At 62.3% G+C, this 17,854-nt stretch overlaps 1 protein-coding gene across 5 annotated transcripts in view; it reads left to right on the forward strand.

Moving 5' to 3' along the window:
• Positions 1-17,854, forward strand: part of CDH23 (cadherin related 23) — a 322,391-nt gene that overhangs the window by 236,785 nt on the left and 67,752 nt on the right. For all 5 annotated transcript variants that reach the window (XM_062214575.1, XM_062214574.1, XM_062214573.1 and 2 more), the window contains 6 exons: positions 8,151-8,211; positions 8,945-9,093; positions 12,938-13,073; positions 14,282-14,670; positions 16,205-16,306; positions 16,527-16,529. In XM_062214575.1, the coding sequence (XP_062070559.1) occupies positions 8,151-8,211; positions 8,945-9,093; positions 12,938-13,073; positions 14,282-14,670; positions 16,205-16,306; positions 16,527-16,529 (840 nt within the window). The remainder of the gene's footprint in view (positions 1-8,150; positions 8,212-8,944; positions 9,094-12,937; positions 13,074-14,281; positions 14,671-16,204; positions 16,307-16,526; positions 16,530-17,854) is intronic.

The following is a 17,854-nucleotide window of genomic DNA, read 5'->3' on the forward strand; positions in this document are numbered from 1 at the left end:
ACAGTGAGGCTCAGGGGGTGGCAGGTGTAAGTTCCCACAGCTGATATGCGGTGGGGGTGGGCCTGAGCTTATGTCCTCCAGCTACCTGACCCCTACCCAGCTGCCTGGGAGGGGACAAGAGGGTAGTGCCTCCTGGTATTCCCAAATTAACATTATTATTATTATTATTATTTTGGACAGGCAGAGTGGACAGTGAGAGAGAGAGACAGAGAGAAAGGTCTTCCTTTTTCCATTGGTTCACCCCCCAATGGCCGCTGCCACCAGCGCGGAACATTATTATTTAAAAGGCAGTGAGAGAGAGAGAGAGAGAGAGAAATCTTCCATCTGCTGGTTCATTCCTCAAATGCCCACAACAGCCAGGACTAGGCCAGGCTAAAACCGAGAGCCTGGAACTCGACCCAGGCATCCCACGTGGGTGGCAGGACCCCAAGTTCTCGAGCCGTCGCTGATGGCAGTCTAGGGTTCTCAGGGTGAGCATTAGCGGGGAAGCTGCAACCCAGGCACTCCGATGTGGGAGGCAGGCGTCCCAAGTGGCATCTTAACCACTGTGCCAAGTGCCCAGCCCCTCCCAGCATTTAAAACTCAGTTCCCATGGATCACCACAGAGGTGTGGGCTAGGAACCTGGGCTCTAGGGCCAGTCTCACAGCCACTTGCTCCACTTGGTGCGAGTTGGGGATTACACAGTGCTGCGGGGGGGGGGCAGGGGAGGGGGGCTCAGCTCTCATCTAAGGCTCATGCTGCACGTGCAGGCCCACAGGTGCATTTTGTTGAGTCACTGCAGGATCTTTATAAACCTAACTATGAATCTTTAAAAGATTTTATTAATTTATTTGAAAGTCAGAGAGAGAGAGACCTTCCATCTGTTGCTTCACTCTCCGGGTAGCTGCAACATCCAGAGCTGAGCTAGGCCAAAGCCAGGGGCTTCCAGGTCCCCCACGTGGGTAGTGGGGCCCAAGCACTTGGGCCATCTTCTGCTGCTCTCCCAGCCATTATCAGGGAGTTGGCTTGGAAGTGGAGCAGCCGGGACATGAACCAGTGCCCATAAGGGATGCCGGTGTTGCAGACAGCTGCTTTACCAGATACACCAGAATGCCAGCCCTGGTTGTGAATTTTTTAAAAAATATTTTGGGGCAGACATTGTGGTCCAGAGGGTTAAGCCACCGACATCCCATACTGGAGCACCTGGGATCAAGTCCCTCCTCTGCCACCAATCCAGCTTCCTGCTAATGTGCCTGGGAAGCAGCAGATGACAACTGAAATACCTGGGCCCCCACCACCCACATGGGAGGCCTGGATGGAGGTCCAGCCTCCTGGCTTTGGTTTGGCCCAGCCCCAGCTGTTGCAGGCATTTGGGAAGTGAACTAGTGGGGCGCTCTGTCTCCACCCCACCCCCTTTCTCTCCCTCTCTGTCACTCTGCCTTCTTAATAAATTAGTTAGCTTTTAAAAAATATTGTGCATGAATATCTGGGTGCCTGGCTTCTCTTGGAACCTCAGCATTCCATCCGTAGAAGCACTGGACAGTGCCTCTGCCCGGTGCCAAGGTGCTGTAACTGGTACCTCCAGACAAGGCGTTCACCACCAGCTGGCCACCCCCCCCCCCAGAAGCCCACCACCCACCATATCTCACCTTCCTGGCCCATGGGCATTCCCGCTGCTGTTTCCCGATACAGTCCAACCTGCTCCCATACCAGGTGGGGAAACTGAGGCCCAGGGTCAAGGCTTAAACAAAGGCCAGAGCCAGGTTCTCTGACTCCTGTCACCCCCAGAGCCATCTGAGCTCAGGGAGCTGCTCTGGGAACAGGTGGGAAGAAGCCCCCAGGGGTTTCTGAGGTGGGGCGGGTGGGGGGGTGTTCCGACATCATTTCCCATCGCCCAGTAGAGGGGGCATGGCCAGTGGTGCTTGCAGGTGGACACCCAGGGTGAGCTTCCCGGTGATCTCGGGGGGTGCACATAAAAAAGCTTCCAGAGCCTGGCCAGCACGGGGCCGGCCGGGCGGGGCTGCCTGGAGCACGTGGAGGAAGTGGGTCTGCTTTTCCCATTTCCCAAGAGAAGCCAGAAACCTGGGTTTTCTTAGGTAAACAGTGCTGGTGTTTAAATGTTGGCAGCTAATTTAAGTCTAAGGCTAGAGAGAAGAGAGAGGGACAGAGGAGAGATAAACTCAACTCCAGAAAGAAAGGGAACGTACTTGCAAGCATTTGAAACACAGGCCAAGCAGGACACAGAGGCCAAGCAGGACACAGAGGCCAAGCAGGACACCGACGCCGGCTCCCTGCAGCTGGCAGGCCGGCATTTGTGGGCTCTGGGGTCTCCACGCACAGACCAGGAAACCCAAGAGGCTCTCACCAAAAACAACCATTTGTTTGACGTTGGGGTCTTTCCTGAGGCAGGGGGCGAGGTGAGAGGAATGGCTGTCCCTCCCCGCCTCCCTCCCTCCCGGCTGGGCTGGGAGCTGGGTCTCTGACCCCACAGCTCAGCAGGGAGAGGCCTCCAGCCCTGCCAGGGCTCCCTGTGGTGCAGAGTCCTCACAGCAGGCACAGGGAGTAGAGCGCAGCCCCCAGGCCCCGTCCCAGGCACTCACCAGCAGCCGCAGGACCGACTCCCAGCTCCCTGCAAGCAGGCGACAGGGCGTCCCTGGCAGCCCCCACACCCAGCTCCTGCCACCACCCTCCCAGCGCTCCCCAGGCTGCAAACACCACCTCCCAGCTCCCGGCTGGAAACTCTGATGCCCGTCCAGCTGCCCGAGCCCCCGCCTCTCAAGCGTCGCGTCTGGAGAGTGTTCTGGTGGGCCAGCCCACGAGGGTTGACCCTTCCCTGGGTCTGAGCAGGAGGAGGGAAAGGGTGTGCCCACCTCCGCCTCCCATGGGGAGGAAGCCAGCTGCCCTCTCTCCTCCCCTGGGCCATGCTTGGCGGGGACCAAGAACAGGGCAGCAGGAGCCGGGAGGAGCTGGTCCAACCAGCTGTCATGTTACTGCGTGGCCTGCCCGTGGGTGTGGGGACCACGCTCCAGGCCTTGGGGTCCACTTAAAAGGAAGTAGAGGGGTGGGTGTAGGGCCCAGCAGTTAAGATGCCCCTTGCCATCGGAGCCCCTGGGTTTGAGTCCAGGCTCCACTTCTGACCCAGCTTCCTGCCATTGCACACCCTGGGAGGCAGCAGGCGATGGATCAAGTACTTGGGTCCCTGCCACTCACTGTGGGAGACCCGGATGGAGGTCCAGGCTCCTGGCTTCCACCTGGCCCGGTCGGAGCTGTTACAGGCATTTGGGGAGTGAACAGCAGATGGAAGATCTGTGTCCCTTTCTGGCCCTTTCTGACCCTCTGTCTCTCTATGCCTTTCAAATTTAAAAAAAAAAGTGAGGTTGTGATGAGCCTCTGAGTGTGGCTGCGGCAGCGAGGGCCCCCCAGCAGAGCCAGGCTGCACCCACAGGCCCTGCTCTGGGCAGATCTCTGCAGGCTCATTCTAGAACCTTCTTCCCTCACTTCGAGCTCCGCAGAGCAGGGCTTGCGGAGGGCAGAGGAGGCTGCTCCTGGGCCAGCTGCTGCCCTCGCTGGGCCTTGTTCCCACTCTGCAGAGCGAGGGGCTGCCCAGGTGTGAGCGCACCCTCACATCCTCCCCGTAGCCCCCGCCAGGGCCACACCCCACTCTCCTCTCCTGCAGCCCCTGAGCACTGACCTCAGAGCAGCCCTCAGCAGTCCCGGCTTGGGGGGCGGTCTCTCCGGCTGTCTCTCCAAGGGGGCCCCCAAGGAGCTTCGCGTGGTGCTCGTGACCCCAGCCCTGCCCTGCCTGCACCCCCTCGGCCAGCCAGCCAGGCCTTCTCCCCTCACTCTACAGCTGGCTTTGTCTGGGAGAATCTGGGCCCTGCCTTAAGAGGAGGGCCGGCCAACAGGGCAGGGATGGCCACTGGGCTGCAACAAGGGAGCCGGGGCCCTCTGGTGGGGCCGGGTGCCCCTGAGCCTTCCCACGGCTCTGCCCCACTCCAGCCCGTCTCCTTGGAGCCTTCTCAGGGCTGGGAGGCACTAGGGGGACGCAGGCACAAGGTTGCGCTGCTCCTTGGGGCCCCAGGGCTGTCACCTTCCCCCGTTGCCAGTATGAATGGTATGGTCGGGCGGCAGCCAGCGGGTCGCTATTCAGGGGCTGCCAGGCTCCAGGTTTCCCGGGAGAGGGGCTCCAAGTCACACAGCGGGAGGGGAGCAGGCCTAGGGATGGGCCCCGGCAGGCTGGGAGGCCCCAGCTGCAGTGTCCCTGGGCCCTGCTCCCTTGGGGTTCTCCTCTTGGCCTCCCAGCCAAGCACCTTGTCTTGACGGCGTGGGGCTGCGGGAGTGAGGGAGAAAGCGGAGTCGGCGGGCAGCGTGGGTGGGCCGTCACGGCCCTCTGCAAGCCCCACCAGCACACTGCCCCCCTCCCGCCGCCTCTCTCCCTGGGAACCAGAGCTTCCCGGGCAACCAGCTGCCTGCTAGGAGCCAGGGGTCCGGAGCAGCTGCCCCATCAGGGACTTCCAGGCTCCCGGGACACAGCACACTTTTGGGGTGAGGAGCCGTAGCTCTGCCCGGGACCTGAGCTGGGACCAACACCACTGTTTTCCAGCCCCAGTTTTGTGCTTGTTTTTTTCCCCCCAAAAAAGGTTTACTAATTTATATTTAGTTTATTTGAAAGGCAGACAGACAGATGGAGAGAGATCTTCTAGGCACTGATTCACTCCCCAGATACCTCCCACAGCAGCCAGATCTGGGCCAGGGCAGAGCCGGGAGCCCAGAATCCCATCTGCATCTCCCTAGTGCAGGGCAGGAACCAAGCACGTGAGCCATCCTCTGCTGCCTGCCCGGGTGTGCGTGAGCAGGAAGCCGGGGCGGAAGTGGAGCAGCCAGGGCTCGAAGCAGGCACTTCGATGAGGGAAGCAGGTGCCCCAAGGCGCGACTTAACTGCTGTGCCAAAGCCTGCCCGCTGGAGCCCCAGTTTTCTTAGCCTTCAAGCACGTTAATGAGGCGGTGGTCACCTCCCTGTTGTGGATGGGACCTTCCCATGGCCTGGCTCAGCTGGAGAGACCATTAGGAGCCATGGGATCCAGCCCCCACCCCAAAGACCAGACTGAGGTCCCGAGAGGTGTGGCCCGCTGGGGTCACCCAGCACGTTGGTGGTGGTGGGGTTTGGTGCGGGCGAGGTCCCTGGTGTGTGTGTGAGCACCTGGAGGCCCGGGGACAACCCTGTCTTCCGTGGCAGCCTGCACTGTTCTCAGCTTCTGTGACGTCTTCCCAGGCCGGGCAGCTCATCCGGGGCTTACTTTCCCAGCATGGCAGGCGCCAGTGTTCCAGGATGGTACAGACTGCTGGGGGCAGGGGGCAGCGAGGCAGCCTCCCCGTGGACAGGCACACGGGCTGTGCCCCAGGCAGCTCAGGCCCTCCTCCTGCCAGCCGCCTCCGCACCACTGCCCTTCACCTTCCAGCCCTTCAGACCTCTCAGGGAAAGCAGAGAGAAAGAACTTCACAGCCAGGAGCAACCCAGCCAACCAACCCCAGTGTAAATCAAGAGGGCCTCCCTGGAGAAGGTGGCATCCTCATCAAGTCCACCTTCACTGCCTGCTCCTGGACCAGATGAGATGTTTTGCAGAACGGCTTCTAATCTCCCCATCAACCTGCAAGGTGCTTGTCCTTGTGCCCAATCTCCAGATGAGGAAACTGAGGCTCAGAGGGCTCATAGTACTGCTCCATGTCACAGAGCCAGTAAGCGACCCAGCCTAGACGCGCGCGCGCACACACACACACACACAGGCTGTCTCTGGACGTCCTATGAGTCCCATGGGGCCAACGCCGCGGGGCTCTACCCTGGCATTTGTGTCACATTCTGCTGAGGCTCTGCGTCACCCAAGCACCTCCCTCGGCTGTGTCCCACCACCAGCCCTCCACTCCAGACCAGGAGGGTCCCAGGCCTCACTCAGTGCCCTTGGCAGCCCCTCCTTTGCTCACTTCATCCCCAGCCCTCTCTGCTCCTCCAGCTCCGCCCCAGCCCTTTCTTCTGGAAACCTCCAGCCAGTGCCACCTGCCATGGCCTCTGCCTGCCTGAGGTTTGCAAGTGGGGGCCTTGTCCTTCCTCTCTGGAAGTCGGTCCATCAAACAAGGACAGAAGAGCCCACATTCAGGCTTCAGGCCGTGGGAAACAAGAACCCAACTCGATTTCCTGGGGCAAAGTGGGGAGTGCAGTGGTTCAGGACTGGGACACCCCGCAACAGGGGAGTTCAGTGGTGCAGAACTGGGACACCCCACAAATGGGAGGGGAAGTCAAGGGAGAAAGATGAAAGATGACCATGAAAGTCCGTGGTCATAGCTCTCGCTAGAGGTTTGCTGCTAAGTCACTCACGTATTCATTCAACAAACATCTGACCCTACTGTGTGCCAGGATCATGGTTCTAGAGGCCAGGGCTATAGCACAGCACCCAGCCCCTACTTTCAGTGGCTTATGGGTCAGAGGGAGACGGCCAAGGGCTGGAGTGCGGCTGCTGCTCTGTGGACGGCAGTCAGGAGGGGCCTGTGAGAAGGAGGCGAGGCAGTGAGCATGCGGGAGTCTGCAGGGAGAGGTGGCTGGGCCAGGCAAAGCGCTCAGGCATTCAAGAAATCACATGGAGACCAGCGTGGCCAGGGCAGGCTTGGAGCCAGCGCTGGAAAGGGAGCTCAGACAGGCTGGGGAAGGGCACGCGGGTGGTTTTCCCACATCTTACTGCAAGAATCAATCTCTCTCGCCCTGGGGCTCTGGGCCCAAGGTCTGGAACCCCAGAGAAAGGTGTGCTTGGCTCAGTTTGATCAGGCGCCCGCTCCACACCAGCTGCCTCTGGCTGCAGTGGGGGACCGGGCGGGCATCTGGCTTGTTGGAGGATGCAGGCTGCGCTGCCCGCGTCGCGTATCAGAGCGCCTGGGAATGACACACGGCCTGGATGCAGGCTCCCGATCAGGCGCCCGCTCCACACCAGCTGCCTCTGGCTGCAGTGGGGGACCGGGCGGGCATCTGGCTTGTTGGAGGATGCAGGCTGCGCTGCCCGCGTCGCATATCAGAGCGCCTGGGAATGACACATGGCCCGGATGCAGGCTCCGGGAGACAGTGGTGATGGCTCAAGTAGTTGGGTCCCTGCCACATAGGAGACCCAGGTGGAGTTCCAGACTCCTGGCGTCAGCCTGGCCCAGCCCTGGTGGTTACAGGCATTTGGGGAGAGGAGCAGCACGTAAGAGAGCACATAAGAGTGCTCTCTCTCTCTCTCTCTCTCTCTCTCTCTCTCTCTCTCTCTCCATTCTGTGTGTATGTATCTGCCTCCCGCCTTCTCCCTGCCTGCAGGCAGGCAAGGCAGTTCCAGTGCACCCCGCAGGGTGGAGAGGTGCAGAGAGGAGGGCAGCTCCGGAGGAGGGGGTTCCGGGGCCTTACACAGAGATTCACCCCCAGCCTGGGAACAACGAGGCGGGGCTCTGGGGGCGTCTTCCCAGGCCTTTCTGCACCGCCTTGTGCAGGTGTGTAGTGTGGAGCAGGTGTGCAGCTCTTGGTTCGACAGGACTCACTGGGGCCAACAGCCTCGAAGCCCAGCTCCTCGAACAGAGCCGAGTTCCAGGCAGTGTCCCTGGGGGAGAGCAACACCCCAGCCCCAGAGACAGCCAAGGGAACCGGGTGATTGCAACTAGCCCGGAACCCCGGTGCGCGTGAACGCCTTGGGGGCTGTCCTTTGAAAGGGGGGTTCTCTGGGCCTCCACAAAGCTCTTACTGTCTCCAGCACCCAGCTGGGGCCCAGTGCGGCCAGCATGACCTCAGGTCATGGGAGCTCCAGAAGCAGCCTGGCTATCCAGTCTCCCTGGGCGAGGCAGCCCGAAGGTGGGGAACTGCTTCCTCTTGGTCAAAGCTGACTCTGATGGCTCAGGGCAGGTGTTCGCCTGGTCCCGCGTCCTCGCCGGGAACCTGGGCAGGGCAACCTGGAGCCATCAGCACTAGGATGTCCTCGTAGGGGCTGAGAAAGACAAGCGTGCCCCCTGCACCTCCACACCCCCACATCTGTGGGCAGCCAGGGGTTCTGCTGGCGGGGAGGGGGGAGTGCCGTAGAGGGGAAGGAGGAAGCCCCACAAGCATCTGCCGTCCTCGCTACGGAGGATGGAAGGAGTAACGCCAGGGTCTCGTTCTCCACAGCTGAGAGCCACCGATGCAGACGAGGGCGAGTTTGGGCGAGTGTGGTACCGCATCCTGCACGGTGAGGGAGGCTGTCCCGGCACGGGGATGCCCTTGGGAGGGCGGCACCTCTGCTGGCTGCCCAGGCTGTGGGAAGGAGGCCGGGGGTGGGGGCGGGCAGAAGGGGACGCACGTCGCAGTGCTCTGGTGATCGGCCCCGGGTTGGATGTGTTTCCGGAAAAGGCGCTACCTCGGATTGCCACACTCCCAAAAAAGTGCCTTGGGTCCTGCATGCTTCCCGAAGCTGTGACCCCAACAGAAGGGGCCTGGGGGAGCAGGACAGCCCCACCGCACCCGTGAGCCCCAGGGAGACTGAGTCTCACTGGCCCAGCTAGAATCTCAGACCGCCAATTACTGGCCAGAGAATCAGATATGCTGCCGGCCCCCTCCCGGAATCTGGCCGCAGCCACCCCACCCAAACCACAGGAGCAGAGGGGGGAGGGGGCCAGGGGTGCCCTCACAAGGTGGGGGTGTGATTATTGGGGTGCCCAGGGACGTCCACTAAATCCGGGTTCAGCCACCACAGAGAAGCTGGATCCCTCTGAACACACAGGAGGCCTCATGGTGCCCACACCTGTTGGGGGAGGGTCAAGGGAGACCCCCCAGTTTACCCCCAAAGAGCACAGGTGAACTTCCGCCCCCACTCACTCAGCATGAGTCCGAGGCCTCCCTGCTGAGCGTGGACTTCACACGAGTCCAGAGACCTCTGGGCAGGCCCACAAAGAGCCCACACACCGCATCCGTCCCGCCCACAGGTAACCACGGCAACAACTTCCGGATCCATGTCAGCAATGGGCTCCTGATGCGAGGGCCCCGGCCGCTGGACCGAGAGAGGAACTCGTCCCACGTGCTGGTGGTGGAGGCCTACAACCACGACCTGGGCCCCATGAGGAGCTCTGTCCGGGTGAGGCGGGCCGGGCGGGGCTCCACCTGGCGCCGCCCTAGGTGCTGGGTGATGTCCAGGTCTAGAGGCTGGGCGAGGAGGGTCACTGGCAGGCTCAGTGCAGCCTGGGATCCTGGACTCGCCGGTCTCCCCGAGCCTCAGTTTTGCCACCTGTAGAAAGGGACCAATGATACTGACATCTATCCTAAGGGAGGAAAGAGGTGGCCCTGCGCCCACACAGCCCTCCAGGGTGAGCCAAGGAACAAGGCAGAGATGAGCTCGGAGGCACAGAAGCAGCCTTACCGCACGGGCGAGGAAACTGAGGCACGGGAAGCCACGAGCGACAGAACCAGGCTGGGGCCCACGATCAGGGCTCTCTGCACTGGAAAGTCCCTGAAATGCTCCAGGCACCCTCACCTGTGTGGCTACCAGCAGCTCAGCCAATACCTTCCGGAATGGTCAAAAAGAACCACACTGGTATTCCCAGGCGGCTGCTAAGCCCACCTCCCACCAGTGGCAGGGCCGACGGAGGGGAACAAGAAGAGCTCTCCAGGCCGCCCCCACTGCACACTCATCAGCTCCTAGCCCCCTCCCCTAAACCAGGGGGAAGTGAGTCACAGCCCAGCCAGGCACGAGTGGGAGGGAGATGGGAAAAGTCAGGGGAGAGCCGCCTCCAGACTGTTCCCCAGAAGGCCCTGGGGCAGCACCAGCTGCCCTTATCAGCCCCATCTCTAGCACCGTTCCCCCAGCTGGAAACAATGAGCTACCTGGCCTGCGTCACTGGGGGGCGGTGCTGGGGCGCAGGACTCAGGACTGGGGACTCGGCCCCTGCTACTGCGGGCGCCGCAGCTGTGCCCCGGAAGAGTGCTGGGGTCCCGGCAGCTGCTCCTCTCAGTAGGAAATGGCCAAGGGGGTCGGATCCTGCGGGTTTCCACAGGGCCCTGTGACTGAGTGGGTGCCGGACAGTCCCATGCGGCCATGCTCGCCTGCCCACTGGTGAACCACGTATCTGTGGCCTCACCAATAACCCACAGCAGAAGTCTTGGGGGGGTGCTGCACGCCACAGAGTGATGGACAGCAGGGAAGGCTGGGGTTGGGCCCTGGACTTGAGGCTTCCTAACTGTGGCCCTCCTTGTGGCCCCCTCCTCCCCACCCACCCAGGGCCAGTTCCCATCAGTGCCTAGGCATTGGGACTGCAAAGCTTTCTAAGCCGCACGATGCACAGCACGCGGTAGGCAGTAACCCACGGGTGTGCTGTGCCAATCTGTGCCAGGGTGGGGACATGCCCCCTCCTTGCTCCTCTCCGCCATGAACCCGAGGCATAGGAAACCCTCACACTGGGTTCTTGATCAGTGCTTTGTGTTCTTGAGCTCCCTGAACCCCCTGAACAGGGCTGCAAGGTAGGTGCTGTTGTGACACCCATTTTACAGATGAGATCAGGCAAGTGGTTGAGGGTTGCACGGCAGGAAGGGTAGAGCCAGGTTTCACACCCAGGCAGTCAGCTCGGACTTGCACTCCCACTGCCGCCGCACAGAGGCTCTTGGGAGCACAGCTGGAGCCCACTGGCTCATCCCCAGAGAGTTGTTTCAAGGGGAGAACTTGCTGAGGACATAGCCTCCGTACCCCGCGAGAGCCAGCAAAACCGCACCCTGCCTAAAGACAGCGTAGGGGCTGCAGCCTGGCCCTGGATTCGGTTCTGCAGCCGCGGTAGTGCCGGCCGAGCCATGCTGCTCTCCAGTTCCTGCTTCAGCAAACCAGGGACAGCCAGGGAGGGGTGTGGAAGGAAGGGTGCTTGCCGAGCCTGGGTGCCTCCAGGGCACGCACACAGTGCATACACATGCACCTGTGCACGTAAAATGCTTGCACATGTGCCCACGCACACCCTCTCCCGTCCCTGATGGCGGGCACGGCACTGGACGGCAAGCGCGCCTGCTTCTCCGAGGACCCCATAGCTCTGTTCTGCTCCGCACACACTCGGCAGGCTGCTGCGCTTCCTGTGCATCTGTTTCTCTCAGGTTTGCAAACCACACGCCGTGTGGCCTGCACCGCTGCTCTGAAACACACGGCTGAAACCAGCCGGACTCCCTCAGGCCGCGCCACACCCAGGCTCCCCGCCTCGCCCGCTCCCTCCCACTGTCACACTGGCCCTGCCTCTTCCCCGTGACCCCTGGAGCCGAGGGCTTTTGGACAAGCCCACTCAGGAAGGGGCAGGCTCCGGGTTTTGAAAGATGGATGGTTAGTTGCTGTTTACAGAAAGAGAGTTCCCGAAATACATCCATGCAAATTCCCCCCACACCCACCCCACCCAGGATCTCCCCAGCCAAGGCCTGGGTGAGGCCAAATATAGAAGGCTCCAGCAGGGTGAGCAGCTGTTCACACTGCAGTTTGCATAGTGGGTTCTCAGTGTGGGGACGGGAGCTCGGTGCCGACACGGCAGGGCTGCGGGAGCCCTCCACCTGTAGGCAGCCAGAGACCCCTGTGCTTCTTCCACTGAGCTCCCAGCTCAGCCTGGGCTGGTCCCAGAGAACAGGCTCACTCAGAAGCCAGGTACTAAGGTAGTGGCAAAAGGGATTTAACAGAGTTTATTCTGGTGAAACAATGGCTCAAATCCATGCATAGTTCCTTTCCTCAATGTGCATTTTCCATGAACTCCGTGAAGACCCCCTGTATGTGCATCATGGCAAGCTGTGCACACGGGCGAAATCTACCCAGCCTCACTCTGCTTCCCTCTTGCTCCACCAGGCCTGTGCCAGGGCCAGCTCAGCCCCAGCACGCAGTAGACTGGGCACCAGAAGAGCCCCCATCCTCTTCCAGCTCCCCCAGGTGCTGGGAGGCCTTCAGCAAGTCACTTGCCCCCTCTGGGCTTTCTCCCCCTAGTTTTGAAAAGAAGCCAGGCCCTGGCCCTCTGCACCCTGGTGCAGTAATCCTGGCACTCCCTCTCCTGCTGTGTTGCGCGTCTTACGCCTGCACCCACGTTCCCTGCAGAGAACTTGAACAGCACAGCTGGGTACTGGGAGAATGATGCCCAATGACGCAATTCAGAAACGGCTGCTCTCCTGGGTGGGGCTCCCAAAGGCAAACCCTGCAAGAGGGAAGGCTGTGCACGAAGTGAGCAGGAAGCATCCTGGAGAAAAGCAGGAAGGGGTGCGGGGCCAGGAGGGAGCGGCGGCCAGTGCAGAGGGAGCCGTGCTCAGTCCCACGGGGAGCTCTGGGCTCGCCTCGCTGCCCCCGACAGGGCCGCAGCCTGGAGTGCTTGTGCTCGGTGCCTGTCTGTGGGATGTGAATTCCCCTTCTGTCCTCAGGAGCTTGGCTTCCAGCAACAGGGGTGGGGGAGGGGGGTGATGGGGCCGGGCAGTTGGCCTCTGTGGGTCACTGCACTCCACAGGTGCTGGAGGTTCGCAAAGGGATCTGGGCGCCGGCCTCCTGCGCCCCCAGCACCTGTAAGTCTTATTTCATTGTGTGAATGGGGTCAGCTCGCGCCTCCTCAAGCCCCTCTGTGGGCCCTGCCTCCTTGCCTTCCTGACAACCCTGGCAGCGTTATGGGGCCGTCAGTGCTAACTGACGTGGCCGCTTCAGAGCTGAGACACCTGCAGCGGTAATTAGCCACAGGTTCCCACAGGGTCAGCAGCAGAGCCCAGAGCAAGGGGAGGATCATTCCTAAACACGTAACGCTTGCGCACCTGTCACACGCCAGGGGCTGTGCAAGGTGGGGGGACACGGTGTCCAACAAGACAGGCCAGCCCCCCTCCGGCCTCTGCCTCCACCTCCACTGAGAGGTTGCTCCCCGCTGGCCCAGGACAGCAGCAACTTGGGCTTCCGGTCTCTGCCTCCCACTAACCCTGCACACCTGGCCCGGCCCGCACAGGTGATCGTGTACGTGGAAGACGTCAATGACGAGGCCCCGGTGTTCACACAGCAGCAGTACAGCCGCCTGGGACTGCGCGAGACTGCCGGCATCGGCACCTCCGTCATCGTTGTCCGCGCCACGGACCGGGACACTGGTGAGGCCAGTGGGGGAAGCCAGTGGTGTCCCATTGCTCAGTGACCCCCACCGCGAGTCCCCCCAGCCCATCCACCCCAGGGGCATCACCTTCGATGCCTCCGTCGCCCCCATTCAGCTGCTCCCAAGCCAGGGATGGGGGCTGTGGGACTGACTTGCCCACCACCCCCCAACACACACACCCCACCAGCTGCCCTGGCCCAGGAGTCAGCAGAGGTGTCCATGACACGGGCTTGGGAAGCCCAGATTTGTCAGCTAAGCTTCGGCTGGGGGCAGGGCAGGGCCCGGGAAAGGTCAAGGGCGTTTGTCAGAGCGCTGGCTCAGGGCTGGGTGCAGGCAGCCTTCCTGTCCCCCAGGGCAGCCTGAGCCTGCTGAGGTCACAGTGAGCAGGCGCAAAGCAAGGAGAGCACGCCCAGGCTGCTGCAGCCTCTGCGTGGGGCCTGGCCCCAGCCAAGGCCAAGGCCAGAGAGGAGCTCTTTCTCAGGGTCCACACAGACGCGCCTCGCCGAGCCGCCCCTGCTTTCCCCAGCCACTGCCCTACCTTCATGTCAGTTCCCACCCCCACCCCCAGCTTCTGCAGCTCACCTGTGACCCGGGCCGGGCTGGGAGGGGGAATGCACCAAGATACCCAGGCACCCGGTTCTCCCTCGGTGGGGGCTTCCACGGCGCGGGGCCCGTCATTCCGTGCCGGGGACCCACATGCATGGCTGTGTCTGGCTCAGGCATGCCTTTGAGAAAATCTGCATTCACCCATTTCCCTCCTCCCCCCCCCCCCCGCCCAGAAAACCCATCAGAGTTTTGCAAGTAGTTTCAAGGGGCTCTCAGATGTCCCGATTTTGTGACCATTCCCTCGAGACCTGCAGACTTGGGCTAAGGAGTCCCAGGGCTCGCTCTGGGTGAATGGGTGCGGCCACAGCCCAGGGATTGGGGTGGAGGTGGTAGGGAGGCGGGGCACTGAAACCCTTGGGTCAGAGGGACAGGGGAGGGCTGGGCCACCTCTAACCGGACGGCCCCACCACAAGAGACCCTTAATCTCCTCCTCGCCTATTTGTCCAAATACCCAGGCCCCAAAGCAGGGGCTCCACAGTTCCTAGAGCCTAGCCACCTGCACACCACCCTTGGGGTGGCCTCAGGGCCAGCCCTGGGTGTGGGTCTGGGCGGCAGTCCCCCCTCCCCCAGCCGGACGACACAGTGCTGTGTGCTTCGCAGGGGCCGGCGGCCTGGTGAATTACCACATCCTGTCGGGCGCGGAAGGCAAGTTCGAGATTGACGAGAGCACGGGGCTGGTCATCACGGTGGACTACCTGGACTACGAGACCAAGACCAGCTACCTGATGAACGTGTCGGCCACGGACCAGGCGCCGCCCTTCCACCGCGGCTTCTGCAGCGTCCATGTCACTCTGCTCAACGAGCTGGACGAGGCTGTGCAGTTCTCCAACGCCTCCTACGAGGCCGCCATCTGGGAGAACCTGGCGCTGGGCACGGAGGTCGTGCGCGTGCAGGCCTACTCCCTGGACAACCTCAACCAGATCGCCTACCGCTTCGACGCCCACACCAGCGCCCAGGCCAAGGCCCTGTTCAAGGTTGATGCCGTCACGGTGAGGACCCCCGACGCCGGCTGCACGCCCCCATCGTGCGTGGCCCCCTCCCCTCTGTCACAAAGCGCCCTGGGGCTAAGCATCCCTGCTGTGCAAGCCTAACACGTTGAGGTATGCGCCTCAGCAGCCTGCTGTCCTCCCCGGGCACTGGTGGGGACAGCGAGTTGTGGTCCTACTGTGCTCACACCGTGCCAGGGCGCTGCAGTCTGGTCACCCCAGATGGGGTGGGGGAGGGGCCCGCCCTGCCATGCGGTTCCATTCCCGGCTCTCTCTGGAGGGCGCAGCCCCTCCCATGCCCTGAGCGGTTCCACAGCGCACACAGCCAGCTGGGTCCGCAGGTGAACTCCATCCCAACACAGGCTATTCAGAGAGCGGCAGAGCCAGCAGGCGAGGGGCTCCGCCCAGGAGGTGGCCCTGCCCAGTTTGCCGTGCGCCTCTGACCACCTGGCTCTGAGGGGCTTCCCACAGACCCCTCGCTGGGCGCGGTGCTGGTGCTGGAGCACCCCCCGGAACACAGGGGAGACCCTGCAGTCTGCACCGCTGAACACCAGCAGCCTGAGGACGAGAGGCCCGGGGCAGCGTGGGGACAGGTGCGGGGGCTTCCACGGCCTCCAGGAGCCTCCGCAAGCTTCTCTCAAGCTCAGAGAGCTTCCTGAAGCCCCACCCCCACGCCCACGCAGGCGTGACCGAGGCACACTTAGCCTGCAGCCCAGCTCCGCTCCCCGGAGGCCGGGGGTAGGGCCGAGGGCCGAGCTTGGTCGTCCTGCCCCCATCCAGGAGCCCACCCGGAGCTGCCTCAGGAGCACAAACATGCTCTTGTTGCCCGGAGATTCCAAACCATGAGCTGCTCTGTGCCAGGAGCCGGGGCCGGAGACCGGGTGTGAGAGCAGAAGCGTCTCCTAGCACCTCTGTTGCCAAGGAAATCACAGCCATTTTAGGAACTCTGTCCTAGGAACTGGGGCCAAAGACTAGATGTTTAGTTCTCGTTATATCGACATCACAAGTCGCCTTGTTTCCCTTTGAGTTTGGCCGTTAGGAAGCTCACATACAAATTCTGTGTTTCTCACAAGGTGACAGGCGCAGCTGCCTGGCTCTCCTCCCTCATCCTTGCTGTCGTGTGTCTCCTATCAGAAGCCCTTCTTTGAGACTAGGCAAGGGACGGGCTTTGGTCTTTGGAGTATGGGGAGCACAAAGACAAGCATCCCAAGAGGCTAGGAGTGAAAGTGGAAATAATCAAGGAGGCACTTCAGAACACCCCTGGGGAGGTGTGAGAAGAACTCCAACAGATAAGAAAGCAATCATAACTGGCTGGGAAGCAGGAAGCCTTCCTGGAGGAGGTGGCATCAAAGTGGGATTTGAGAGGGAAGTAGGATTGCACAAACCGTGGTTGGGGGGAAGTTGTGCCAGGCAGAGGGAGTGGCATGCAGGTGGACAGTGGGCAGAGGCAGGTTTGGCTGCAGCATGGACTGCTGGGGGGAGGGTCTGCCTGGTGGGGGTGATGCTGTCACTCAGCCATGTGGCCCACTCTCTGCAGGGAGCGATCACTGTCAAAGGCCTCGTGGATCGGGAGAAGGGCGACTTCTACACCCTGACTGTGGTAGCGGACGACGGCGGCCCCAAGGCAGATTCCACTGTGGTGAGTGGGCCCAGGTGGGCACCCCACAGATGCCCCCATGCCCACGTCTTCACCAGCGCCCAGCACGCAGGCCTGGCAGTGGGCAGGGAGGGCAGGGCCGCATGTGGGCCGGGCAGGGTGAGCCCCCAGGCTGTGGGAAGGGGCGGAGGGGCCCACACTGCTGACTGTCTGCATCTTTGCTTTTTTCTGGCTGCCCTCGTCCTGCCGACGCTGCCCGCAGAAGGTGAGTGGCCTGTGGGCTGGGGCTGCCCCTCACCATCCATGTGGCCAGGGCCCTTCCCACCCCCTCTGCAGAGAGAGGCATGTGGTGGGTCCCCGCGTACACCCTGGGTGACCTCGCTGGTCCATCCGCTGTGTGTCTGGGGTGCAGGCCCCTTGCCCCCGGGCTGGTCCCTGTGTGTCCCACCCAGGGGTCCCAAGGTAGGAGGTGCACTAACAAAGAAGTAGCTGGAACAACAGAGGGAACCCTGCGGCCTGTGCCCGGCTCCGCTCCTGCCTGGCTGTGTGGCACAGGCGAGGTGTTTGGCCTCTCTGTGCGGGCAGAGCCAGCAGTCCCAAGATGGCAGCTCGGGAGCCCTTGGTGGACTGGTGACTGAGCAGCGATCGCCCCACCGCCTCGGCTGCCGAATCGTAAAAGGGGCCTGTGATGTGCAGCATGCGGTGCTGGGGCCAGGGAGCGCTCGGGACTCCAGGTGAAGCCAGGAAGACCATGCTGGAGCCCTCGGGGAGGGCGGCCTCTGGGCTCGGGGTGCCAGGGGAGGCCCTAGGAGAGCTCAGGCTGGGGACGGGTCCGGGGGCACCTGAGCCACTACTGGGATGGCCCCTGTGATGACGGTGAGACATTGAGCCCTAGGGGAGGCTGGCCCTCTTCCAGGAAACAGGCCCGCCCCGCTGTGCTCTGCCCCAGCTTCCTCTCCGTGGCTCCCGCTGCCCCAGCTGCAGTGGCCCCGCCAGCTGCACACCCCGTGCGAGGGCTGGGGCGGGGGCCTGCCAAGGGGCCTTCAGAGATAATGTCATTTCCTCCGCGGGGTCAGAACCCAAACCACAGCTCACCTCCACCTGGCTCCTCCCTGGCCCAGCAGCTCCTGCAGGCCCGGAGGGTGGGGAGGCAGAGAGGAAGGGGTGGCAGGGCCCAGGGGGCTCTGTCGGAGGAGCTCTGGGTGGCACCACGGGCCTTGGGGGGCTAGGGAGGGACGTGTGGGCCCTGGGTGTTCCCCACAGACCTTGCACCCATCCTTTCTCCCCCACAGAGGCCCAAGGCCTCTTGCCAGGGTGCTCAGCAGCCCCTCACCCCCACCTCACCACCCTCACCATGACTGAGTCGTAGTCATGGTGGGGACCCTGCCGTGGGCCAGGCCCTGAGCGTCAGCAGGAAACCAAACCCGGACACAGAACCTGACCACCCAGGCAGAAGGCAGAGTGAGGGGAAAACCTGATACGAGGATAAGGGCAGGAAATGCGGGCCCCACGAGAACACCTGTAACAGGATGTCAGGGGAATCAAGGAGGGCTTCCCTGAGGAAGTGCCTCAGGCTGAGATCCACAGTGT

This window comes from Lepus europaeus, chromosome 17 (assembly GCF_033115175.1).
Source record: "Lepus europaeus isolate LE1 chromosome 17, mLepTim1.pri, whole genome shotgun sequence".
NCBI classification, from domain to species: domain Eukaryota; kingdom Metazoa; phylum Chordata; class Mammalia; order Lagomorpha; family Leporidae; genus Lepus; species Lepus europaeus.